General features: G+C 38.9%; 1 protein-coding gene and 1 long non-coding RNA gene across 2 annotated transcripts; one reads left to right on the forward strand and one right to left on the reverse strand.

The window, feature by feature from the left end:
* Positions 1–2,487: 2,487 nt before the first annotated feature.
* adsl (adenylosuccinate lyase) lies at positions 2,488–27,378 on the reverse strand. The gene is made up of 13 exons (XM_062981009.1): positions 27,155–27,378; positions 16,276–16,479; positions 15,180–15,224; positions 14,572–14,651; positions 13,559–13,730; positions 13,135–13,181; positions 12,348–12,438; positions 11,259–11,328; positions 10,130–10,277; positions 9,117–9,207; positions 8,106–8,195; positions 3,373–3,549; positions 2,488–2,629 (listed from the first exon to the last, which is right to left on the reverse strand). Exons 1-13 carry the CDS (start codon positions 27,293–27,295, stop codon positions 2,543–2,545), a joined length of 1,443 nt encoding a protein of 480 aa, XP_062837079.1. The 5' UTR covers positions 27,296–27,378; the 3' UTR covers positions 2,488–2,542.
* LOC134299152 (uncharacterized) lies at positions 18,862–21,208 on the forward strand. The gene is made up of 2 exons (XR_010006310.1): positions 18,862–20,280; positions 20,435–21,208. It is a non-coding gene; the product is annotated as an uncharacterized LOC134299152 (long non-coding RNA).
* Positions 27,379–27,944: the final 566 nt, after the last annotated feature.

The following is a 27,944-nucleotide window of genomic DNA, read 5'->3' on the forward strand; positions in this document are numbered from 1 at the left end:
CTGGTCCCAAGCATTTTAGATACGTAATACTCAACCTGATCACTGGTAAAATGTGGTTAAAATTATATAATAGAAAGGGCATCTTCTAATACAAACTTTGTCTCTTTCTGTTGGTGGTTGATTTGACTAAGTAATAATAATCTTTCCCACCTCTCCTCATGGCTCGAGGAGAGTCACAGCACAATTAAAAACACACAAATACTATAAAAATTCTACAAACCCACATTAAATAATAATCCATCAGAAAGAGAGAGGTAACTCCAATTGCTTCTTTGAATGCTGACTTCTCAGGCACCATTCAGTGATTTATGTACAGTTAATGCCATGATTTTTCTTATTCATCTAAAATGTAAATACATGGGAAAGAAGCAGGAAAGCCATAGCCTTTGTGTTTGTTTATGTTCTGTTGTGTTAAGATGAACAGGGAAACTGAAGTTCTGTTTTATTCTTTTCTAGATCTCTATACTCCTTTTCTCAAACTCAGTAGCGCACTCTGCAGGCCTGTCAAAATGACAAATAAAGGCTTCACCTTCCTCAAAGCTTTGCATTTTGAAAAGCTGTACAATTGTTTCCAAAATCTGAAAATAACCAACATTTCCAGGCCATGCACGGCCGACAATTTTAAATAGTGACGTCCAATGTCCTGCAGGCTACAATGGAAACATTATTGAAATAGGTTTTTGTGTGTTTTCCGTACTGTATGGCCATGTTCCAGAAGCATTCTCTCCTGACATTTCGCTGAAATAGCTGTCAATTTAGAAATGAAGCAGTTTCAGAAGAAATATGAATGTGAAAATGACTGATGTGCATTTTTCCTAAAGTACAGCACCAAATTTGTGTCTATTGACTACAACTCTCTTTCTTGGAACCTCACCAATGACTAGTGCCCATCCAGAGACCATCATATTCAACAGTATGTACCTAGAGAATTCAAGTGTTATCTTCAGAGTAGTATCAATGGCTCTACTGAATGGCAGGACATTTCAGATACACCAAAATACCTTTCCTTGCATCCCAGCTATGGTATTTGCTTTTAGTTGCAAAGTTAGTAACTTTAAAGGGAGATTGGGCAGTTTGATGAAAGATGGGGTTGTTAGAGATGACTAGTCCTGACATTTTGGTCACTTTAGAATTTATGTATTGCTTGAGAGCTTCTCAAATGTTACTATTTGGCCACAATGAGAACAGAAAGCAAGACTAGATAAGTTTTTAGTGTGATTCAAAAGTTATTTTGGATAAGTATCTCTACTTTACTATAAGGAAAATAGAATGTGTGTTTCCACTTGAAATTAACCTTTGTTTTGGTTTCATTCCAACTGAAAGTATTCAAACTTCAGTATTCTTTGAAAATCCAGAATTTTAGGTTGTCTCTCTTATTTTCTTCTGGTTTACATTTTTAAAATATTTTATTTTTACTACTATTGATTAAGATGCATGGCACTTCCATGTTCTACAGGACACACGAAGGTTTACAATCTATAATGTAACAAAGAATGGCATACACATTCACATCTTTAAAATTCATAATTCTTAATTTCACAGGATAATTTGAATTACAGTAGAGTCTCACTTATCCAACATACACAGGCCGGCAGAATGTTGGATAAGCGAATATGTTGGATAATAAGGAGAGATTAAGGAGAAGCCTATTAAACATCAAATTAGGTTATGATTTTACAAATTAAGCACCAAAACATCATGTTATACAACAAATTTGATAGAAAAAGTAGTTCAATATGCAGTAATGCTACATAGTAATTACTGTATTTACGAATTTAGCACCAAAATATCACGATGTATTGGAAACATTGACTACAAAAGTGCGTTGGATAATCCAGAACGTTGGATAAGCTAATGTTGGATAAGTGAGACTCTACTGTATTTATAGCAAGGGACTTATGCTACACTACAAAGTTAGTTTTTTTACAAAGGCACATACATACAGGAACCTGGAACAATTCAAAGATGATGGGAAATGAGAATCCATATTGGAATAATGGAGTAATTACAACTGAATGGCAGGGATAGAAATTATAATTTCTTTAAGATGATGTGGTTTTTCAGAGGACCAGTACAAAATTAATCTCTTATTTCCTCCTTGGTTATGGAATTCTGATAATTGCGAAGTACATCTAGCAAACCTCTTTGTTTTGTTTGTGTGCATGAACTATTTGAAGCCACACCAACATCACTAATTGCAGTGCAATTCTCATTCTAAAGCAAATAATTGCTTAATTTCTTTATATGTCTCTATTTTGTAGCCAGTAAATTGAACACTTTCTATCAAGGAATATTGTACCATATTTAATGTTTCATATATTCCCTGTTCTGTCTGACAATTACAGAGACAGTACTCTTGAATGGGTAAGGCCCTCCGTAATCTGTGGCTACAAGGCCAGGATTATCTTAAATTTTTCTGTCAGTTGTTCTCCAGGAATACTCACTGCCTATAATGTGCCAGACCAGTGTGTGACATTCAAAACCAAATTCACATTTTGCAGATATTTTATTATCCCATATATGATCAAAATGAAAGCGAAATTCAAAGAGCTAGCTGAATTTTTCCACCCATCTTGTTTTGATAAGGAATCAAGGCTGGGTGGACCTCTTCTTTTAGGAATCTTGCCACCTAGAAAAAAATTAAAACAATAATATGGATTAAGTGCTTCCTTAGCCCAAATATATTCAGAATTTAACTCCATTTTGTAACTTCTGTATAACTCAGAAAAGAATGGGTCAGGTTGTGTTGAAAGAGCATACAAAGCAGAAGTACAGGTGCCTAGATTTGTTTATCAATTAACAAATGAGAGGATGCTGCACTGAATCTTAGCAAAAAGGAGCAGAAGTGGATACAGTACTGGAAGAAAAAGTGAATTCCTTCAAATATGGGAATTATGACAAGAATGTTGCTCAGACTGCTGCTGTGGCCAGAAATTGTTTATATTTGTAGACTAAAAACATGTTAGACCAGTGTGGTATATAATTTTGAGTGTTGGAGTAGGACACAGGGAGACTAGTGCTCAGCCTTACTGGATTTCCCTAAGCGAGTTACATTCTTTCAGCCAGAGGAAGACAAGGACAAGACACCTCTGAACAAGTTCTGCCAAGAAAACCTCAAAGATAGGGTCACCTTATGGTTGCTATAAGCCAGAAATGTCTAGAAGGCACACAGCATACCCAAAACATTGGTTTATCTGACCTACAGAATTATTAAGCTATATCAAATCAGTATGACAAAATGGAACAGGAAATTTCAAACTTAAAGGCAGTAAGTTAAATGGCAATAAATGAATAACCAGCCATGGGCAAAGAGCTTTAAAACTTCAGGATGGCTAACCAGCACAAAACCTTTAGCCTTTTTATCCTCCTTACCTGCTGAGAAGCACGTCCAGTAAATGATGTTGGCTCCAGAAGAGCTTCTAGCTGCTCTTTGATAGGGCTGAAATAGGGATCAGCACGAATCCGTTCAATGAGATCATTATCACCCCCTTCTTCCTTCACAACAGCAGCTGCCTCCAGAGACAGAACCCGAATCTTCTCATGACAATCCTAACAAAAAAAATGAGCATCACATTCCGACAGACGCACTGGACAGTCATCAAAAAGCTGCTGTTGCTAGACTACTCTGGAATGAATGGTGGCATTTGAACTCCATGTGTCATCAGCAACGCAGGCTTGAATTCTCTCTTCTCTGTGTTCTTTTCAAATCCTTTTTTGTAATGCATTCAACATAATTCTTTTCAGACTACATGTAACCTGCATTGAGAGGTACCAAACATCTTTTCTCAGCCAATCAGTTCATTGGATATTTCCTTAAGAACTATTTATGTTGCTTAGCATTTAAAAAAACACCAGCCCTGGGTGCAAAGAAATAAGGCAAACAATATATATACCCCCTCGATGGATTGTCAGCTTGCCATGGTGAGGGGGCTTGCATGTTCCGATGAACCTGTGGGCACAACCACTGGAGTGATGCACTCCCAGGAGTGGCCGCAGGGGAGGATCCAGACCAAGCACAATCCGAAGACCCAAAGACCTCAACGGCGGAGCAGGCGGAGGATAACATGGTACATGTTACAACGGCTGTGAAGGCGGAAGAAGGCTGCAACAGACTGAGAAGCCACTGTTGTTGTGTTAACCACACCACTGCTGGAACCTCACTCTGTGAAGACTGTGTGTTGACCGGCTGTGCACCGATCTCCACACATTAAAAAAAATCACGCACAGGCATCTTCCAACAAAAATAAAAACAAACCTACAAAAGTCCCATGGCGTTCAGCGAGTGGCAACGGGGGCAGGACTGTGAAATCTGGAAGCCCCTAGTCACAGACTGGCACATGGGCGGTGGATATGGACTCAGTCGTTCTACCTCAAGGACCGAGGCAGTTGAGTAGTCCGGCAGCTGTATCCATGACTGAGCAGCCCTTTTTAGGATCCGCTCTGCTCACCCCACACGGGGACAGGGCTAGAAAAGGTGCCCTAAACATAGTCTGCCTCTCCTACCCTGACTGGACTGCCGCGTCCAGAGGGGTCACCACTCTGCAGCCAAAAAAGAGGAATGAACTTTGGAACATGGAACGTACGGACACTGTTGGATAACACTGACAGTGAACGCCCCGAACGCAGGACTGCTATCATTGCAAGGGAGCTGGGACGCTTTAAGATCGACATAGAAGCCCTTCAGGAGACCCGGAGAGCAGGAGAGGCTTTGCTATCAGAAACGACCTGGTGAAGCACCTGACTGAAGCACCCACTGGCATCAACGAACGACTTTCAACCCTCCGAATTAACCTTGCCAAAAACCAACAGGCAACCATCATATGCGCCTATGCACCAACTCTAGATGCTGACGAAGACATCAAGGAAAAATTTTACTGTCAGCTGGACACCATCCTATCGGAGATACCTAAGGAGGACAAAATAATCCTCCTGGGGGACTTTAATGCAAGAGTCGGAAGGGACTCCGACCTGTGGCCAGGGATCATAGGAAAAGACGGGGTCGGAAACAGCAACTCGAATGGCATCTTGCTTCTCACCAAATGTGGAGAGCACAACCTTGTCATCACCAACATGCTCTTCCACCAGAAAAACAAGCTGAAGACATCATGGAAGCACCCTCGGTCAAAGCATTGGCACCTCTTGGACTATGTTATTACACGTGCCAGAGACCGCCGCGATGTACTTCTCACAAGAGCCATGACAGGTGCTGATGACTGCTGGACAGACCACAGGTTAATTCGATCCATGACGGCTATCAAGATCGTCCCCAAACGCAGACTCCAAGGAAGAAAAACAAGGCGCAAAATGAACACCCAAGCCCTTCAGGAGCCTTCCAAACGAGCCCTTCTCCAAACAACACTCAAGGATCATTTACCCACAGAACACCCAGGAAATGTTGAGGAACATTGGAACAAACTGAAGACAAACTGATTTCAACTATTGTTGGGGAACAGTGTGATGTCTATGGGTTGGATGCTAATAACCCACAACGAGGTAGAAGGGAGCATTTAATGTTACCCTCATTCAGCAATCTGCCAATGCAGGTATCTCTCAATGCAGGTTATACACTGACTTCTCCACTGAAGTCCAAACAACAACTTGTATGCATTCACCTCCTCTGAGGTCTGATGCAAGACATCTGCTCCCATTGAAGTCTAAACAGATACTTCTCTATTGAAGTCCAAACAGATACTGAATATAAAATGCGAGTCTTGAATCTGCATATGCTTAGTATAATCACATGTCTATAACTCCTCCCACACCAAAGAGTCAAATCAACTGGCAAATCAACATACACATACAATACAGGTTAGCAAATACATATATTAACAAATAGTGAGTGGCTTGGTAGGTTGTAGAGATGGGCTTTCAGGACTTACCTTATTCTGTTTCATGTCTTGGTTTTTGTCGAGGCCCTGATTAGTTTTCGTCTGACCTCCCAAAATTGGGGGGTCGGACATTTGTTTTCTTTTTGTTTCATTTCTTTTTTTCCGGGGGGGGGGGGGGAGGGGTGAGGGGGTGAGGTGCTGGCCAAGGCCACAGCCAGCGCCGCTCAAATACCTGGTAAGGAGCTGGGAAAAGGGAGGGGGGGAGACGCAGGACTACCCAGCCACCGCAACCTCCCCCCCCCCTCGCCAGGCCTGTGCACGAAGGCCCAAAGCCTGCACCCAAAGGCCTGGGCTCCCGGGCTTACGGGTGCAGGCTTTGGGCCATGCCTAGGCGAGCCTCGCCTAGGCACTCCTTACTTGGCAATTATCTGTAGGAGCTGTGAGGCCCAACTGATGGCTGAGTAAGGATCACTCCTTACTCTGCAATTGGCTGCAGGCTCTGCGAGGTCCAGCTAGGCACGGCCCAAAGCCTGCACCCATAGGCCTGGGAGCTTTGGGCCTACAGGTGCAGGCTTTGGGCTTACACATCCAGGCCTCACAGGGCCTACATCTGATCGATCCGAAAGACAGGCTTGGAGCCCATATCGGCTCGCCTGCCTTTCATTTCGAGGAAGTTTTTGTTTCATTGGGGGTCTTTCTGTTTTGTGCCATACGAATGAAACATATGAGACAAATACTGTGCACATCTCTAGTAGGTTGGTATTTCCAACATGTGGAGATACCTTTTCCCCATGATAACTCTTCCAGGAATGAATTTCCCTTTCTAGGGGTAGATTTCTCTCATTTCCTGTTGTCTCACCTGCATTCTTAACTATGAGTCGTATATCAGTTATTTGTAACTTGAGGATTGCCTGCAATGTGAAAAGAATTCTTCTGAATTTTGGAGGGGAAGCAAGATGCCAGGACAGCGAAAGAGTTGTACTTCCCAGTGATAATTGATGGTCATTACTTCTTTTGGCTACCAACAGCAGAAGGAAAGTAATGGTGCTGACTGTTTCAGGGCAGTTGAGGGAACTAAAGAAACTGTCTTAAATGGAGGCCTGATTTATTCAATGCTTGTCAAGCAGGTTTAAAGATGAGAAAACATTAGTTCAGACCATCCATGTGAAAGAAGATAACAGATGTGGATGATAGATCACAATTCACCAATGACTGGAACTCCCCACAGAACACAGTAATACGTTTTTTTTCTGTTGTAAAGCGTATTAATACTTTCTATGGTGGCTTCTAGTCATCGGTGAATTGCTATAGAAGATGGGGTGGAATGGCACTACTGCATCCTTTTAAATATGTCCTTCTAAAAATAACTAGAACATAAAAGCAAAGTGGCGAGAGTAAAATCTCAACCCCTTACAAAAAGGCAGAGGAGGGAACAGAAACAGTTGAGCATTTCCAACAGTATGTGGATACTTACATCTGGAATGTTATATACATGATAAGTCTTTTAGTGACTCCCTTATCTGCAGCTATGTAGCCCCTTCAAGTCAATCACAAACTGTCATAATGTCTGTGAATTGTTCACTTTCTTACACCAATCTCTCCCAGATGGGTGACTATCTAAGCCTCTACCCTTTTTAATTGATGTTGATCAGGGATGGGAATTTGGCAGTGGGGTAATCATGGAAGCTGCTTGGGAATTACAGGTTGCACATCCCTGCTTTACAGGTATGGAAAATGGTGAATAAACTCACAATTTTTGAGAAACCTCCATTTTCATAGGGCAAATATTAACTAATTCAGGAAATGTGTGGCATTATTTCAATCTTAGTGCTAATTTTCAAAATTCATGATTGAAAAGCTGTTGATTTTAGGCCTTCAACTACACTAGAACAAACAATGCTACCAGAGAGCCTAATGTTACACTTCACCTGGCTGGAAAAATAACTATGGGTAGGACTCTTTGTACTGGTTAGAGTGACCCTTCAAGGCCCTCACTAGCTGTAACAAAGGTAATAGGGAGTTGCCTCCATGCAAGTATAGGAGAAAGGAAGCCAGTTAGGAAAAAAGCACAGAAGTTTAGTGAGTGCAGAATCAATGCTCCATTTAGAAAAGTATCTTATAAAAGAAAGCTGCATGCTTCGTTTCTTGTGTAAATTTGAACACATTAAAACTTGTGATAAATTTTGCAAGTAGAAAAAAAAGACCGTGCAGCCCCCTAATCATCAATAGTTGCCCACCCCTGGTTTATAGCCTGTGAAACTATAATGAGAAACATACCTGGCGATTGCCTCCTGCTTTAACCATAGCCATGATTATATTTTCTGTGGACATGAAAGGCAGTTCCTGCTGAATACGTCTTGCAATTACCTACAACAAATCAAATATAAGTATATATCTATATAGTGGATGAAAGAATTCAGCATTTGTTAGTCCTTATTGCTCATATATGCATCAGGAGGGAGACTACAACTCAGTAGATAACAAGTATTTTTATGCAGAAAGTCCCAGGCTCATACCAAAACATATAAATTATTTCTGCCCAATATCTCATAGAGTTGTTGTCAATCAGAATGGAACAACTAGATAAACAAATTTTATGAGCTTGTATGAGGTAGTTTCTTTTATTCTTAAATGTAGACTTTATAACTGAACTACTGAATAGTTAAAATAGTCTTGTTCTGAAATATTCAAGATTGATTCAGGCTTAGAAACTACCCAGAGGATGTGAAAAGAGGATATTATTTTGATATAGATGCACAGAGATGTATTAAAACAGGGAGTCATCACAGAACTTTAGAGCAAGCCAGCTTCTTCCTACATTCACAATGTAAATGGAAGACAGCCTAATTACTACTGAATCAAGTACTGTGTTAGTTATGAAGTCTTATCCCACCCAAAGCAACATCAATATGCCCATGGATTTCTATAAAACTAGCATTGAAAATTAAGATGGTGATTTATGGAAGATGATTTTTCCTAAATAAATGTCCATGAAGCAATTCCTTCCATATTTAACAAGACATTCTTGATCTCTGGGAAGCACTGTCAGATTCACCCTGAGTTTTTCTGGAGTGTTAGCTATGCCTACAGCATCTCAGTGTCACCAAGTGAACCTTCATTGTGGGCCAAAATTAGTGACCGAGACAAGCTGTATTTTAAGAAAGCTGCTTGACCATTATTAATTTTAGTGTTGAACCCCTAAGTTTTCAAGGTATCCTAAGTTTCTTCAGAACACTGCAAAAAACACTATTTAGAAGAAATTAGTCTTTGTCTGCTTTTACTTCTTACCTTGGGATATACCACAAGACCTTCAGAGATATTTTGCAGGGTGCTAAGTATTATGTCAGCAGTGAGGAAGGCTTCAGCCAGACACACACGTCTGTAAGAAAAAGTCAAGAACATGAAGTAGGAAAAAATGTTGCAATATTTCCAGAGTAAAGGATATTTTAACGTATCTGCACCAGTTTTGTTTAGACTCCTATTCATATTTGCCACATCAGGCAAGAAATTTATAAATGAAAGGTACAGTAGAGTCTCACTTATCCAACATAAATGGGCCGGCAGAATGTTGGACAAGCGAATATGTTGGATAATAAAGAGAGATTAAGGAAAAGCCTATTAAACATCAAATTAGGTTATGATTTTACAAATTAAGCACCAAAACATCATGTTATACAACAAATTTGACAGAAAAAGTAGTTCAATACGCAGTAATGTTATGTTGTAATTACTGTATTTACGAATTTAGCACCAAAATATCACGATGTATTGAAAACATTGACTACAAAAATGCGTTGGATAATCCAAAATGTTGGATAAGCGAGTGTTGGATAAGTGAGACTCTACTGTATTCCTGAACTCTAGCTTGAATCTAGTAATTTTACTATTAAATGCTGTATTAAATAACATGGATGTCAACGTTAGGGCCTAAATCCAATTAGTAATCTAATTAGAAATTTATTGAACCAGTGGGAATTTGGTTAGTCATCTTTTATGTCAACTATAATTGGGACTAAAACTTTATTTAGGCCTGAGACCTTGTTCATGGAATCAGAGTTATAAGGGGTCATTTGGTAATGAATAAAATATATTCAATGGCTTAAAAGCAGAAGCTGATGACTACCTTTTTAGAAAGTGGTTCCTCTGAAATAAAAAAACCCTTTACTTTCAATTAGGGTTTAAATTATGAGTGCTGTAGTAGGTATTACAGTTACAATTAGATTCTATTAACTTGGCTTCCTTTTATACAAAAACAAGTTTAACATTACTTCACAACTCAGACATAAAAATCGGGACTATACCTGTTCGCGCTGTCATCCAAAGTACGCTCTAACCACTGCACAGAGGCTGTCTGAAGGGGATCCATGACCAAAATCATAAGGTGACGAGCTAAACTGCAACAGCGTTCTGAACGCATGGGATTCCGTTTATAAGCCATGGCACTTGAACCTGTACAACAAGAAAAAGTAAGTGGCCTATGTGAATGGGAATAAGATTTGTTATGAAATCTGCCTTCCAAGTGTTTGGGCCTCTAACTCCCTAGCCAGCAGAAGCCCTAGCCAGCTTGTTTAATGGTCAGAAATTCTGGGAGCTAAATTCCAAAACACGGGGAGGGTCGCAGGTCGAAGAGGCTTGGTGAAAATGAATCAGGAACAGAAAAATTCAAATCACCAGCACCAGCATCAACCAACTAACCATGTGAAGATGTATTAACGTGTTCTTAAGCTCTCTCTATTGGCTACAGAAACAATTCTTCAGAGACTACCATTATTGACAATATATAAAAATCCCAACTTGAATGTAGACAGCATTCAGAAACACAACAATCTTTTAAGAAGTGGAAAAGTTTTATCAATTTTCTTCAAGTGAAGAAAGAAGTTGGCTTGTTTGCTGCATGCAAAGAGAATGAGTAAATGAGCCCAAGGTACCTTGAATGTTTCCTTTTTTCAATATCAAAGTATACTTTGACATTACATTTCAACAGACTCTATACCTTAATTTTTCAAAACAGCAGCACCGTAATTTCAGTTACTCTTATAGCACTTTGTTATGTGGCCAGCAAAAAATAAGCAACTTTAGAAGTTTATTAAAACATACTTTCAAGTTCCATTTAATTTCATTGGAAATTATACATACATATTGCACAAAGGTCTTTTCTAAAAATGGTGTAAACTTATACTTTTTGGTTATCACCATATTTCATTTGTATTTCACTTTTAAATATTTGTAATTCACAGTGGGTTTGATTATAATCAGTTTCATTTTACATCTGTCTCCCCTTTAAATAATGGAATAATTGATTATAATTATTCCATTATTTAAAGGGGAGACAGATGTAAAATGTGTGCAGAATTTCCTAAGTACCCTGAAGTGAACCACTGGATGATTGATATAAGTTAGACAGAATAAAGAGAATGAAATCCCACTTACCGATTTGCTCTTTTTCAAAGGGTTCTTCTATTTCTTTGAGGTTGGCTAGAAGCCGAATATCAGTACATATCTACAAGAAAACAATAACAGTGACTTCATGTATTGTTCCCAAACAACACAAACATCCACCAGTAATGCTGGAGCTGGTTTCTATTACTAACCACTGAGTGGGATGGGGGAAAGAAATGAATGCAGTTCAGGTGCACGAATGGATCTCCTGATTGCAAGATTCCCCTGTTATTTTAAAGACCTGACAATGAAATCCTATGCATGTCTACTCAGATGTGAAACACTCAGGGAAATTTCTAATAGGTAGTTCTATATAGAATTGAAGCCTGAGATTGAAATAAATGTGATACTAAAATAATTAATTCTTTCTTTTAGAAATAATTATTTTGGCATCACATTTATTCCAAAACAAACAAGAGGAAACTTGAATAGAAGCATCCTACCAAAATGCATGAATCTACTCTACTAAACCTTGAACAAAAATTTCCCTTAGAAATTTAGGGCTCCTATAGTTAAGTAAAGGTTAACTTTACCTTTAAATCTGTACTCAATAGCCAATGAACTTACTTATTCATTCATTTTGTATCATGTCCTTTCCCCCCAATACTGGAAGTTGAGGTAGCTTGAAAATGTAAATGAAATACAACACAGATAATACAGAAAATTTTATAGTTAAGAGGTAATTAAGCTGTTTAAAGCATCTATTAAAAACAAAGATAAAATAAGAGCCAAATATTATTAAAAGCTTTTTTCTTAAAAGAACAGTCACTTCCTAAAAGCCTGTTAAAATAATAGTAATAAAAAGCCTTTACATGCCCTGGAAAGGATGGCTAGGAGTGGAGCCAATCAAGCTCCCATAGATAGGGACTTCCAGAAGGCATGCTCTCTTTTCCATATGAGACATGTCTGTGAAGCAGGACCAAGAAAAAGTCCTGTCCTGAAAAGGTTTCAGAGCATGGGAGGGGTCATTAGAAAGAATACAGTTATTAAAATTGTATTGCCCAGATAGTTTAGGTGTTTTAAACCACAAACTAGGATTCTCTAGATTCTCAACTCTAGTTTCAAATATGTAATTCTTACCTTATGTATGGATGCTCCTAGACTTGCCAGAACAGAAAGGACTTCAATATCTACTTTACGACTGTATGTCTGCCCTGTAACAATAAAAGCCCTGAAAACAAACATAAAGTATTGTTATGTTCAAAAGAGCCCATGAACAAGGATGAATGAGCACATAACACTGTATGACTGTAATACATCATTTATATCATATATCAATGGGTTCCTCAAAGTTTATTTTATGTGTGCATCTTGAGGTCTTAAAGGTGTTAATTTGAGACCATAATAAGAAACAGCAGAGCTGAATAATTCGTGCTAGCATGCAATAGAGCATGAAAAAAAAATGGGAATATACTTTTACAAGCTACGGAGAGCAAAGCTGAGAAGCATCACCATGACAAAACTATAAGAAAATGCAACTGCAAACACACATTAAGAAATAAAGAAAATTTCTTTCCTAACAGATCCTAACAGTTAACTTTAGCAAAAAGCAAAGTTAGTAGCAGCCCAATCTTAATTCATTCACCAATTATAGAGCTACTCATTTTAAGAATGACAAGGGCCATAGCACAAAGGCAGATCTAAGGAAAGAGCCAGAGGTTCAATCTTTGGCATCTCCAAGTAAATTAGGGAAAGATTATCTATGAAATCCTGAAGTGATATATCACTCACTGTAGGCACTACTGAATACTAAACAAGAAAGAACAACCATATAGTTCTGTAGAATGCTGGTTCCAGTGTTCCTAAGAATATTTTAGTTAGCAATCGCCAGTGCTAAGACAAGCAAGAGGAGGAGTTTTCAACATACCGCTTAAATCCTGCCATTGCAGTCACCAGTCTGTCCAGCTCTTCCACCTCAAGAGGAAAAATAGATAGGAGCTTCAGAATGCAGCGACTGAAGTTTCTTCCTGTAACATCATTCTGAGCCCAGCATGTTTTGCTGGTGTAAATGCCCAGTAACTCCATGAGTCCATGTGAATTTCATCTTAGCATAAGCCCTAGATAACATTCACCTTGCTCTTTTCCTGGCAACCAAGGTAACACTCTAGTCTCTTCTGATTGCTCTTTTAGCATTATTTAGATTTTGTTATCAGGAAAGGAGAAAGATGGGTGATTCCTAGGACTGTAAATGGCTTAGCGTGTTCATGTCAAAAGACACCTATCCTCATTTTTAATGCAGAAATACATACAGAAAGTGTTCTCAAACACTGGGTCCTGCTGGAGATACTTACTTTGTCATGATCTCCTTCAAACAGCTGCAAGAAACTGGCCTGGGTTCCAGTAGTGCCTTTCACACCACGAAATCTCAACTCATCTCGCGCACGCTCAAAGTTGTGGAGGTCCATGCAGAGATCTTGGATCCACATGCAACAGCGCTTACCCACCGTGGTTAGCTGTGCAGGTCTAAGGGTGACATACAGAAGATTGTAGAAAAACAAATCCATTCACAGTATTATGAAGTAAATGCACTTGTTGCTTCAGAAGTGCCTTCATCACTGCTCTTTTTCCACATAAAGATTTTAAATGACGCAATCAAGCTTAAGATATATATATATTTGCAGACCTAGAATGCAAACCCTGCACCCATCCTCCTCACCCAAAGTCATTGGAATACCTATGCCCAGCAAATAGTTGAATTATAGACTGAAAGCTGTCATGTAATTACTCTATTATTTACAGCAACAGACAGTTGCATTTCCTTTTCAAAATTTTATTTGTCTGACATCCCTAAAAAACCAGCTAAATTGCTACTTGACTATAAGATATCACTAGAAGTATTATCTGTTCTGCTGGAATGATGGTAAAAATGAGAAGCCAATCTATTAAAATAGCCCTCTAAATTTAAAGATTAAAAGTAAGTTTGGAATATTTAATACCTGTTAATTAAAGAGTAACGGTGGACTGATTAGTTTTATCTAACTAAAATGGCATTTGCAAACAAGTCACAACAAAATAGACAGATAGATAGATAGATAGATAGTAACAGCAAAGAAAATGAAAGCTTAACTGACAATATTCTTCCAACAAGTATTTTAACAGTACTGGAACATGATTTCATAATAATTTGCATTAACAAATCACAAAAGCATCTAACTCAGCCAAGATAAAAGTGGAGAATCTAAAACAACTAAAGTTCACATAGGTAGTCTTAAAATCTAACCCAAAATGCTGAGCTTTATCATGTACACAAATAGTTAAAAACCCACTGAACAATAAAAGAGATGAAAATTAATGAATTACTTACTGATAGTGAGTGAAGCCCAAAGTAGGCAAGTTGGCATATTTCTCTGCAAAGTCTACCAGACGGCCTATCACTCTGGCAAGCTAACAAATATGGGCCCGGGGGGGGGGGGGGGGGGGAGGGGAGAGAGAGAGAGAAAGGAAAATATGAAGACACACAGTTTGTTATCTTTTACATTTTAGTGCACTCTTTCTCCAAGGGGCTTAGGGTCACATATTTATTTTTCTTTATAAACATTGAAAATGGGGATAAGATCTACAGAAGCAACTGTTAAAGGGTTATTCATTGAACTGCAAGGCAGGAAAAGAAGAGAGAACAATATAATTTAACCAAACAGGCTTAAAACGTGGTATAAAACATTAATCAAGATAACGTTGCCCTACATGTACTGACCAGTAAACTAACCAAATAAACAAAACATGTTAGTTTACTGGTCAGTGGAGCAGATCAGCTACTCTGCAAAAATCTGTTGATGGTGTTTTAAACCGAAATGTTTTGTGGCACCTATTTGACTATATTTTTTCCATTGGTTTTTGTTCAAATAGTTAATTTTAGCCATAAAGCCCTCTGGAAAACAACAGTTCTTGCCTGTATGAAACTGTGCACCTCACCTTGGGAAGAAGCAGATTGAATCCATCTCGAATGACTATCAGATCCTAGTAGAAAGATTAATAAAACTATCAGATGCAAACTATTCACAGTAAACACACCTCTGCCCACTTTTTTAAAGTATAGATTGCTGCCTTCATGAAGCTACATATATGCAACTAAAATGATATTTTGTATCAAAAAGTGCAGCAACATTCTCTTTGCAGCTCTGAGGTTTAGCATCAGAAAGTATGAGCAGTAACATGAAATTAAGACTCCCAAGATGGCAGCAACATTTCAAAGAAGGAACACTATGGTATAATATTTATACATGATGAGAGTATTTTCATTTGTGTTTTTAAGAAATGTATACCTCACATTTCAGGGCACTATGAAACCAGTTTTATTACACTTCAATTACAACAAAACATTCTTAAAACAACTGAAATGACAACGAATTAAAACTCCAGCATGAATATTTTGCCCAGCAAATTATAACCATCACAGAGGCTACTTGGTAATAATCAACCTACCCTGGAAAAATGCACACATACGGTAACTTGAAAACATAGAACATAAGTACAGATAATCCAAAACCAGCAGTAATTGTGTCAGAACCTAAAAAGATACTCCTAGAATTTAGAATTCCAAAATTAAACTTGGTGTAATAGAACAGTAAAGTTCCATCCATCTTCATAGGTCTTCAAATTTAATAGGAGCAGATTTATCAAGTGGGAACTGCAGAGAAATGTCAACATATCTTCTTCCATTCAAAAGCCCAACTATTTAGAAGGGTAGGTTAACACATGGAGCTTCCTAGGCTAAATGTAGCCTTCAAAGAGTTACCTCACCAAAGGGGAGAAAGTGACAACTGAAAATACATCATCTTCAAGCAGAGGATTTGGATGGTGATAATGGTACAGATACTGGCCCATCACCTTTTATTTAGTTTGTGAATATGGCCTGTAAGGAAATCTAGTTACTGATGAGAACACAAAATATTTACCTGCATGATTAAAGAAGAAAAACACATTGCCCGTTTCAGCTTTATATTTTACACAGACACACCACACAAAACAGATCAAAATTAAGTCAGATATTATTAGAACAGAAGTTTACCGTATTATCCCCTACATAGCAGGAAGTTGCTCCAAGGTGAATTATTCCTGCAGCTTTAGGACAACAGTGGGCAAAGGTGTGTACATGAGCCATGACATCATGACGAAGCCGTTTCTCTTCGTCTGCAGCCATCTTGAAGTCTATGTTATCTACATTTGCTGCCATTTCCTGTATTTGCTCATCCGTGATGGCGAGGCCCAGTGACTAGGAAAATACAATTTCTAAAGTTAGCAAACACATGACCTTCAATTCAATAAGGCCAATATAATTAAATCATCAGTTCTACAGAAATCTAGAATCTAATTTTCATGTCTAAAGAAGCTCTAGACGATGTTTGTAGTTAGCAAACAAGCCACTGAGCACCAGACCTACACATTTGGGTATGGGTGAAATTTAGTTTCTCAAAATTATTTGTCTATTTCATGTATTATTTCCACTGAATTGGATTCAGTTATATGGAGGGCAGATCCATTAAAATCAAATTGACTTCAGTTAAGCATAGCTAATTTGTGACCTTAAATATCAACTCTAAGTATAACAAAATCTGAATTCATTGCACTATTCTATGTATATTTAGACAGTTAATTTTTTATAAGAGCCAGCATGGTAAAGTGGTTAAAGTGTTGGTCTAGGACAGAGGTCTCCAAACTAAGGCAGACGGCCAAAATGCAACTTTCCAAGATCATTTACCTGGCCCTCACCTTAAACCTTAGACTTGAAGGCACACAACAACAATCTTAATTAACTTGAGTATCTTATCAGCCAAAAGCAGGCCCAAACTTCCAATTGAAATAATAAGTTTATGTTGATTAAAATTGTTCTTAATTTCAAATACTGTATTGTTCTTTCATGGTCTTTTGCATACAAATAAGGTATGTGCAGTGTTCATGTTTTTTTTTTCAAACTATAGCCTGCCTCCCCCCCAGCAGTCTGCAGCATTTTCAAGTCACATAGAAGAGTTATAGGTCAACAATTTACTTTAGGTTATAAAGGAAGCTATTTTACTACCACTTTCCTCTTCTGTTTAAACACATTACGCAAGATTTGAAGTAACACTCTTTTTGTTCCTTTTTACAGTTTTTCTTTAGCCTCTCCCAAATTCAGAAAAAAACCCATCTGATTTACTACTCCAACTATTCTTCAGAACACAGGGTAAATGGCCATAATATCTTGCTCTGCAGAATTAATGATATTTGACAATGCTCTAACTGCCGTGGTATGGAATCATGGAATTTGTAGTTTAATGAGGCACAGTACTCTTTAACAGAGAAGGCTAAAGGCCCTGTGAAACTGCAAATCCCAGGATTCTAATCAGTGAGCCATGGGAGATAAAGTAGTTTCAAACTGTCAACGTACCCTTAGTTTCAGGCAATTGAGCAAGGTGAAGAAACAAAACAACACTGCAAATACTACCTTGCCTTCTGTCATAAACTCTTATGACAGACTGAAAGGGGGACATTAATAACAACCTAGCAGAATCTTGATGAAAAAAACAGGTGCACAGGGTGACTGTCTCTGTTTCCAGCTGAAGATCAAGATCAGAGTTGTAACTCCTCAGGAATGTGAACATGCAGATAAAAATAACAGGCTCCCCTCTCACACTAGGACATAAGATATGGCACAATAGCATGTGCCATGCTTTTAAAAAAATATGCTCATATCATATGGGAATACAGTAGAGTCTCGCTTATCCAACGTAAACGGGCCGGCAGAAGCTTGGATAAGTGAATAACTTGGATAATAAGGAGGGATTAAAGAAAAACCTATTAAACATCAAATTAGGTTATGATTTTACAAATTAAGCACCAAAACATCATGTTATACAACAAATTTGACAGAAAAAGTAGTTCAATACACAGTAATGCTATGTAGTAATTACTGTATTTACGAATTTAGCACCAAAATATCATGATATATTGAAAACATTGACTACAAAAATGCGTTGGATAATCCAGAACGTTGGATAAGTGAAACTCTACTGTACTACCTTTGCTTCAGCAACAGGCAATAGGTACACCACTATGCAATTAAATTAATCACATAAGAGGATCTAGGATGTACTAGAGACCCCTGCTTCATTGCTTCTAAAGGTGTTTTTACTTATCCACACTTTCTGCAAATAGCAGAAATATTTTTCTCCACGTTTTCAGAATTATCTCTCTCCTCTCAAGCATTTTCTAGCAATTAATTCCTGTACACATTATGTATAAATTAAATCCACATGAGAAATTCATCTGATTATTAAATATGCTGTTACTCAACTTGCTTAATCTATTGCTTGATTTGCAATAGTCCACAGTTGTAGGTATTTATCCTTCCACAAGGTTAATGCTGTGGCATAACATGATCACACCACAACAACATTCCGAATTAGTATAAAATCCACAAAACAGTGATACTTTGATTGGCCAAATAAAATTTTAAAAATACATCATGCTTTTAAAACTTCTTCATGAGGCATGCATGTGAAAAATCATCAGACAAAAAACAGTAAACAATTGTTTTGGTAATTTTATTTTAGTTTGATGAAGAGGCCAGTGAAACTTTCAAAGCTTGTATGATGTATTTTTGTTTGCATTTTTTTAGTCAATAAAACTATTGTCCTATTGTGAGGAACTTCCAGTGGTGTAGTGGGTTAAACCCTTGTGCTGGCAGGACTGATGACTTGAAGATTGGGTTGCTGATCTGAAGGTTGCCGGTCCGAATCCAACTCAGGAAGAGCGCGGATGAGCTCCCGCTATCAGCTCTAGTTCCATGCGGGGACATGAGAGAAACGGGAGGTTTTATCAAGGATGATAAAAAACATCAAAGAACATCCGGGCGTCCCCTGGGCAACGTCCTTGCAGACAGCCAATTCTCTCACACCAGAAGCGACTTGAAGTTTCTCAAGTTGCTCCTGACAGGAAAAAAAATCCAATCTTCCATACACCCCAATATTAAAATTTCCAAAACTATTAAATCAACAGACATTAATTTCTTAGATGTTTCTATACATCAAGACGATAGGGGCCTATATGTAACTAATTACTCAAAACCAACTGACAAAAACTCTATTTTGCATTATAATAGCTACCACCATCACTCACTCAAATGCAATTTACCTTACTCTCAATTTCTCAGAATTAAGAAGAACAGCAAGCCTTTCCATTACCTTTCAGCAGCCAGTTCATTTAGCAGCAAACTTAAAGCTAGAGGCTATCCAGCCAAGGTACTAAAACAGGCCTTTCAGAAGTCCTTACAAATTGATAGGAGTTCTTTATTAACATACAAACCAAAACAGCAAAATAGGATAATTTGTCCATTAACACTCACCACACAGACCCCACACATCCGCAGTATTATTTACAAACATTGGCACCTCATACGGGAGATCCCAGGTTGCAAAGATACACCCATTATAGCACACAAAAGATCACAAACTTAAAGGATATCCTTATCCATTCTGATTTTTAAAAAAACAATACAGAATCCAGAAGTATCACGACAGGAAGTTTCAGGTGCGGTCACTGTGATGTCTGTTGTCTCACATCTGACATTAAACTGTTTGTTCCTCCATCATCAAATATTAAGATTAAATTGAAAGACTTGATTACATGTTCAACTGAAAAAGTAATATACATAATTCGATGCCCTTGTAATTTACTTTATATTGGGATGACTACTAGACCCTTGAGAGTTAGGATACAGGAACATCGGTCCAAAAAGAGAAAGTTTAGATTCCACTTTATATATGCATTTTCATAATAAATCTCACCCCTTTAACAGCTTTAGATTTTTTGCTTTAGAGAAGTTACATACTACTGACAATGCTGACATCAGAACTGGTCTCCTCAGAAGGGAAACTTTTTGGATACATAAATTGAGAACAACCACACCTCATGGTTTGAATGATAATCTTGACTTCAGCTGTTTCCTGTAATTATATATTTAAACTGTCAGATGACCACTAATGGCTGCTCGCACTATAGAATCCACAATCAGCACGTACGTAGACACTGCGAACATGTGAGTAGACAATTGTGACTATTATGCCTGGGAGTAAACACTATGCTAAATATAGCATTTGTTGATATGTCTATTTTCACCTGGTCTATATAAATCATATGTGATATCTTATAAAGAGCACTGTATTAGACCATTTTCCTTTTATCTTTTTAAGAAAACTTGAAGCTGAGCCAACAATACAAATATTCAAAACATTGCCGCTTACCAGATGAAGGGTTAACTGAAACTGGAGTAAACCTGGGAACCAGTAGTAAACGGCTTATGTAAACAGCTTACTTCGGCTCACAGCCAGCCACTTTAAAATAACAACTATCTGACCAAGCTTCCTGGCTGGGAACTGTAAATGACTGCAACATTTGTTACAAACTGAAGCTACAGCCAATTGACTGCATTTACATCCCGAGGAGTCCTATAGAACTACTCCAAGACTACAGAGACTTTGATTTGTTTTGACTCCAAGCCAGGTTTGAGCCAATTGAATTGTACACTGATATATTTAGTTTTACAGCATATTATATGCCATTTTGAAGAGACTGAATGTACACATACTGTGTCGCTAACAAACTTTAGTTGGAGTCTTGTTGATACATGTCTGATATATGTTTTACACTGAAAACTGCTCTGTGTAGCAATTAAATCTGGATGATTGCAGTCTAAAAATCTTTATACTCTGTAAGTTACGACTGTGTGCCACTACAGCTGACAGAATTGGATCATCAGTTGTATTATTATTTGTATTATTGTTAACATTATGTATATGATGTTCTAATATACATATTGTGTTCTATGTTTTGAACCTTTTTGGACTGTGGCCTCCTTTCCCCTTGGGCAAAAACCTCACATCTGCTTCTTGATATTTGGTCCAATCTAGCACTTGAAAGTTAAATAAGCATACATATTTCACAAATAAAACTTAACTTTATAAAACCGAAATGTTTTTAGCAATACAGTACGTTTGTGCTTCTTTAAAACATTGTATTTACCGTTTCAAAGGATGAATGTTGCTTGGTGCAGGAATACTAGATTTTCAACATCAGGCTGAAGACAATAAGGAGTCGTCTTAGATTCCCAAGGATGCACATTAAGGGCTTTCTTTCGCACACTTCTGTGGGAGTTTGTTTTTTGACTGCCTCAGTTTGAATCTAGCTTTAAACTGTATTAAATGATCTGTGTAGATAGGGCCTGAGAGAGTGTGACTTGTCAAAGTCACTCAACGGATTTCCATGGCTGAAGGGGAATCTAAAGTCTGCTCTCCTGGAATCCTACTGACTTTCTCTAAGCTACAGTGACTGACATTCTTGCTTCTCCACTAAAGGCAGATGCACCCTGCTGTCTTGGAAAGTTAGACATCCTACAGCTTTTGATTACAGAAGCTGAGGAGTTAACGAGACTGCGAAAACTGTAGAATAACCATGGTAAATCAACATTTTCCTCCCTCATATGGGAAGGAATGGTCAGGCAGATGTCAGATGACTTGGGTAAATCATATGACCACCCGTTCTGAATGAGTTCTGAAACTTGTGCAAGGTTTTTGGCTTAAATTGTAAAGTTGACTTCTATTTTGACAAGTATGCTCTTTCATAGTCTAACCCAGCCCAAATTTGCTACCGTGATATCTTCCCAGGTATACGGTAATTTTGGCCATTGGGGTTGAATCTCTTCCCTTGCTTATCCCCAGCTCCGGTTATGTCCTAGAATTGGTTTACTCAATTGATACAAAGCTCTCCCCGCTTAACCCACTAAATATTGTCCCTGTCTCTGTGTTGGAGAAGCATCAAGTATGGATTTGCAGAGGCCATGAAGCCTGCACAGAAGACTATTTGGGGAGCAGTATACGATGGTGGCTTTTTGGCTGCAGCATTCCTATGATGAAGAATATGGTCTGCTTGTCTGCCTGTCTATCTGTCTGTCTATTTGCTTTTCTGGTTAAAAAAAAATCATAACATTTTATTGATTAGCCCATCGGCCGTATCAAAACATTTAACACATAGACATTTAACACTTTTCTGGTTAAGGTTTCTTTCTGTCTAATGGCCTGTGGAGGAAAAACGTAGGTCTGTGATTCTAACAATCACTTTTTTTTCTCCTGTATACATTTAACATTTTTGGCTGATGGAGAAGCCAATGAAGCTTTGGAAGGTAGTGTCAGAGTTTTATATTATTTAGGTCATTTCTTATGTGAAAATGGATAAGTGTTTGTAAGAATCATGTCCTATCCATGTAATCAAGACACCTGCTAAAGACTGAGTGCTATTAATAGAGTCTGAGTAAATCTTGAGTTAGTGGATGTGAATGTGAATGTTAATGTTACTGTTACTGTGAAGGTGATGGTGACGATGATGGTGTTGCTGTTGGAAAGCTGTTGGAGTGGAGCTGAAGAAAGCTTGAAGATTACATTTTGTTTCGCCAGTTGAAAGCTGCTGATAAAAGCCAAGGACTGTTACGTTTGTATATATTTTCATATAAATCTTTCTTTACTAAAAGACAGTTTGTTTTGGGGTTTTCTCCTTGGACGAAGGGTGCAACTTCCGCAGAAGGGGTTGAATGTTTGGAACCCCAATTTGATAGCTGCGACAGTTAGCATAAGATATTTTTTGCATTTTGTTTGGCCAATAAAAGTATCATTCTTTTGTGGATGTTGTTGCTGAATGGTGAACATGATTACTCCCAAATATTGTTCTTTCAATTGTCCATTAAGATGAACAAAGGAAAGTATTGAATATAAACTCTACGGCAGGTGCATGGACTGGCTCTAGATTAAGATAGAAAAGAAATAAGGCATCCAAAAAACAACTGTATGAAATTTGCATTGTTCTTGAAATAAAGACAGAGGCTAGAATAAATTGCACCAGGCTGGCTGACTGGATGCTCACATCTCTCTCTCTGTCGCATAGTCGTTTCCGACTCTTCATGACCTCATGAACCAGTCCACGCCAGAGCTCCCTTTTGGCCGTCACCGCCCCCAGTTCCTTCAAGGTCAGGCCAGTCACTTCAAGGATACCATCCATCCATCTCGCCCTTGGTCATCCTCTCTTCCTTTTTCCTTCCATTTCCCCCAGTGTCATGATCTTTCCCAAGCTTTCCTGTCTCCTCATGATGTGGCCAAAATACTTCAGCTTTGCCTCTAATATCCTTCCCTCCAGTGAGCAGCTGGGCATTATTTCCTGGAGAATGGACTGGTTGGATCTTCTTGCGGTCCAAAGCACTCTCAGAATTTTCCTCCAGCACCAGAGTTCAAAAGCGTCTATCTTCCTTCGCTCAGCCTTCCTTATGGTCCAGCTCTCGCAACCATAGGTTACTACGGGAATACCATTGCTTTGACTATGCGGACCTTTGTTGCCAGTGTGATGTCTCTGCTCTTCACTATTTTATCAAGGTTGGCCATTGCTCTCCTCCCAAGAAGTAAACGTCTTCTGATTTCCTGGCTGCAGTCTGCATCTGCAGTGATCTTCGCACCTAGAAATATAAAGTCTGTCACTGCCTCCATGCTTTCTCCCTCTATTTGCCAGTTATCAATAGGTGTAGTTGCCATGATCTTGGTTTTCTTGACATTTAACTGCAACCCAGCTTTTGCACTTTCTTCGTTCACCTTGGTGATAAGGCTCCTCAGCTCCTCCTCACTTTCGGCCATCAGAGTGGTATCATCTGCATACCTAAGGTTGTTAATGTTTCGTCCAGCAATTTTAACTCTGGCCTTGGAATCGTCAAGCCCCGCATGTTGCATGATGTGTTCTGTGTACAAGTTGAATAGGTAGGGTGAAAGTATACAGCTCCGTACTCCTTTCCCAATCTTGAACCAGTCTGTTGTTCTGTGGTCTGTTCTTATTGTGGCTACTTGGTCTTTATACAGATTTCTCAGAAGACAGACAAGGTGACTTGGTATCCCCATACCACCAAGAACATGCCACAGTTTATTATGATCCACACAGTCGAAGGCTTTAGAATAGTCAATAAAGCAGAAGTAGATGCTTTTCTGAAACTCCCTGGCTTCCTCTATTATCCAGCGGATATTGGCAATTTGGTCTCTGGTTCCTCTGCCTTTTCTGAACCCAGCTTGGACATCTGGCAACTCTCGCTCCATGTATTGCTGGAGTCTGCCTTGCAGGATCTTGAGCATTACCTTACTGGCATGGGAAATAAGTGCCACTGTACCAAAGTTTGAGCATTCTTTAGCGTTCCCCTTTTTTGGTATGGGGATATAAATTGATTTATAAAAATAAAAAATAAAATTGTAAATTTATAAAAATATACAATTCCTTTTTCTAAAAAAATATATGGCACAACATTTTGGTTCTTATGCTATTTTGTATTTTGTTTTCACTGAAGCATTCACAACCACTGCAACATTCACAACTACTGGAAGCAGCATACCATATAATTACTTTCAGTCACTATAATAGTCTATATGAGACTGGGCATATTAATTCCTATTTGCATGGGATCACATGGTGGGCATTGTGGTTTAGCAATGGCTGTGGAATGTAAGGCAAATCAATTCTGAGGTCTTAGCATATTTGGAAAAGAGGACCAAATAAAGAGAACAATGTACAAGACCAATTTGTCCATGGATCACCTTATGATAAAGTGATCTATATAGATGCTTCTCAGGTTTTCTAATTTTGTATATGTGTCGAATTTCTTTACCTAATGTGCTAGGACAGGTACATTATTGGTAATAATTGTCTACAGCTGATTCTTTCTGTCCTGGAAATTTCTTGGCAGGGGGTTGGACTGGACGGCCCATGAGGTCTCTTCCAACTCTACGATTCTATGATTCTATGATTCTATAAAAAAACTTTACAAATAGGTTTCTGTAAATAATTTAATAAAGATTTCCAGTAAAAAAATCTGATTTTACTAAGAGCTGAAGTATGTTTAACAATGAGATCAGAAGATAAACTCTAACTCTTGGTTTGCAACATCTGCTGGCTTATGAAATTAGGGAGAATGCACATTAGAAACAGTGCTAAAGCTGATAGCAAGGGTAAATTTTTGCTGGCATGATGATGAAACATGGCTTATAAAACATGACCTATAACTAAGAGATAACTGAGTGTCTTTTGTAAGACTTAGGCTCACAACCCTTTTGCGATTTGTTTGCTATATCCACCTTGATGACATAAGAGTAGTACTGAATTGCACACATTTGCAAAATTCTACCCTAGTTAATTTGTAATCATTAATCAAATTTCAGGCAAAATAGGAGTAAAAACTGCTGGAGATGTGTTGCACAATCATCTCATAGACTGCACACTTCGATGCTGATTTACCAAGACCAACATATGCTTAAGCTATACTCTGGATCAATTTGTTTCAATCTAGTTCTGCTTTATTTACTGACTTCAAAATTATCTACTGCATAAAAATCCTATCTGAATTATATTAATTAGAAATAATTTATTACATTATTACATTGAATTACTTTATTACTTGAAGGTTGGGTTGCTGACCTGAAGGTTGCCGGTTTGAATCCAACCCAGGGAGAACGAGGATGAATTCCCACCCACAAGGATAGTAAAACATCAAACATCTGGGCGCCCCCTGGGCAACGTCCTTGCAGGCAGCCAATTCTCTCACACCAGAAGCGACTTGCAGTTTCTGAAGTCGCTCCTGACATGAAAAAAGTTATATTATTACATTATTGTGTTATTCTTAGGAATTGTGGGGGCTGAAGTCCAAAACACCTGGCGGGCTGAAGTTTGCCCATGCCTGATCTATAGTGTACAATTAACAGATTGATATCACTTTTAACTGTCAGGGTGCAATCCTAAATAATCTTGGTAGTCTTACAAGGCCTGTAGGTTTCTCCGCCTTATCCCAGGATTACATAGAGTTAAAGTGGTGTCAAACTGCATTAATTCTACAGTGTAGACCAACGTAATAGCGTTTCCCAAACTCAGGTCTTCCAGGTGTTTTGGACTTCAGATCCCACAATCTCTGATCATTGGCTGCAGGAGGATTCTGGGTGTTGGAAGTCCAAGGGGCTTCAACACTGCAGAAATTAACAGTTTGACACCATGTGTTGTCGAAGACTTTTATGGCCGGGATCACAGGGTTGTTGTATGTTTTCCGGGCTGTATGGCCATGTTCTAGAAGTATTGTCTCCTGACGTTTCGCCCACATCTATGGCAGGCATCCTCAGAGGTTATGAGGTATGGAGAAACTAAGCAAGGAAGGTTTATATATCTGTGGAAAGTCCAGGGTGAGAGAAGTTTAGTTTCTCCATACCTCACAACCTCTGAGGATGTCTGCCATAGATGTGGGCGAAACGTCAGGAGACAATACTTCTAGAACATGGCCATACAGTCTGGAAAACATACAACCCAGTTTGACACCACTTTAAACTGTCATGGCTCAATGCTATGGGATAATGGGAATTGCAGTATTATTAACTACAGGAGAGTCTTACTTATCCAAGCCTCGCTTATCCAAGCCTCTGGATTATCCAAGCCATTTTTGTAGTCAATATTTTCAATATATCGTGATATTCTGGTGCTAAATTAGTAAATACAGTAATTACTACATAGCATTACTGCGTATTGAACTACCTTTTCTGTCAAATTTGTTGTATAACATGATTTTCTGGTGCTTAATTTGTAAAATCATAACCTAATTTGATGTTTAATAGGCTTTTCCTTAATCCCTCCTTATTATCCAACATATTCGCTTATCCAAGGTTCTGCCGGCCCATTTAGCTTGGATAAGTGAGACTCTACTGTATCCACAAAGAATGCGGGTGCCTCACCAAACTGCAACTCCCATGATTCCACAGCATTGAGCCGTGGCAGTCAAAGTGATGTCAAAGTGCCTTAACTTTGCCGTGCAGACGCACCACGAATAGCACCCATCTCCTCAGGCGAAGTTCGCCACTGACCTTCGACGCCTGGGCCAAGTAGAGCCACAACCGCCGCCAGGTCGAGAATTTCTTCCTGTCGCTGAAGTTGTAGGCCATGTCGGGACTAGCATATCGCGACACCAGAGGGGAGCGGTAGCGGCATAAGGAGTCCTCCGCCATGACAGCGGAGCGCGGCGAGTTCCAGAGACGCCCTCAGAACTCAAAAGAGAAGGCAAAAAGGAAGGCCCCGCCCACCGCGGCCTTCTCTTGCTTGCCTTCGAGAACCCCACCCGCCGCTTTCCTTCAGCGGCCTCTCATTGGTCAGACGCGCTTTTCCTGCTGCGGCCTCTGATTGGCCAGGCGAGCTGCCGCTAAGCGGGCCTCTGCCAATCGGGCGTTTACTAGGCTCTTCTCCCTCCGGTAGAACGTCGGGGAGAAACGGCAACCAAAGCTTAGCAATGATTCCCAACTTCTGCTCCTGTAGTTGCCTTGGACTTCATTTCCCAGAAGCCTCAGCCACTTCGGCCAATGGTCAAGAAATTCTAGGACAGGCATGGCTAAACTTCGGGCCTCCAGGTGTTTTGGGCTTTACCAAATAACAAACCCCAGGGTTCTGTATTACTGAGCCATGGCAGTTAAAATGATCTCAAACTACATTAATTCTACAGCCTGGGACAGTGGTTCCCAACCCCCCCTTTTTTTTTTTTTACCAGGGACCACTTTGACCAGGGACCACTCGCCAACATTAGTACCAGAAGGGTTAGGAATCAGTTTTTGGTCAATTTTAGATTCGGTTTGGTTATTTGGGGTGCCGATTCAGGAAACTGCA

Source organism: Anolis carolinensis, chromosome 5 (genome assembly GCF_035594765.1).
Source record: "Anolis carolinensis isolate JA03-04 chromosome 5, rAnoCar3.1.pri, whole genome shotgun sequence".
Lineage (NCBI taxonomy): Eukaryota > Metazoa > Chordata > Lepidosauria > Squamata > Dactyloidae > Anolis > Anolis carolinensis.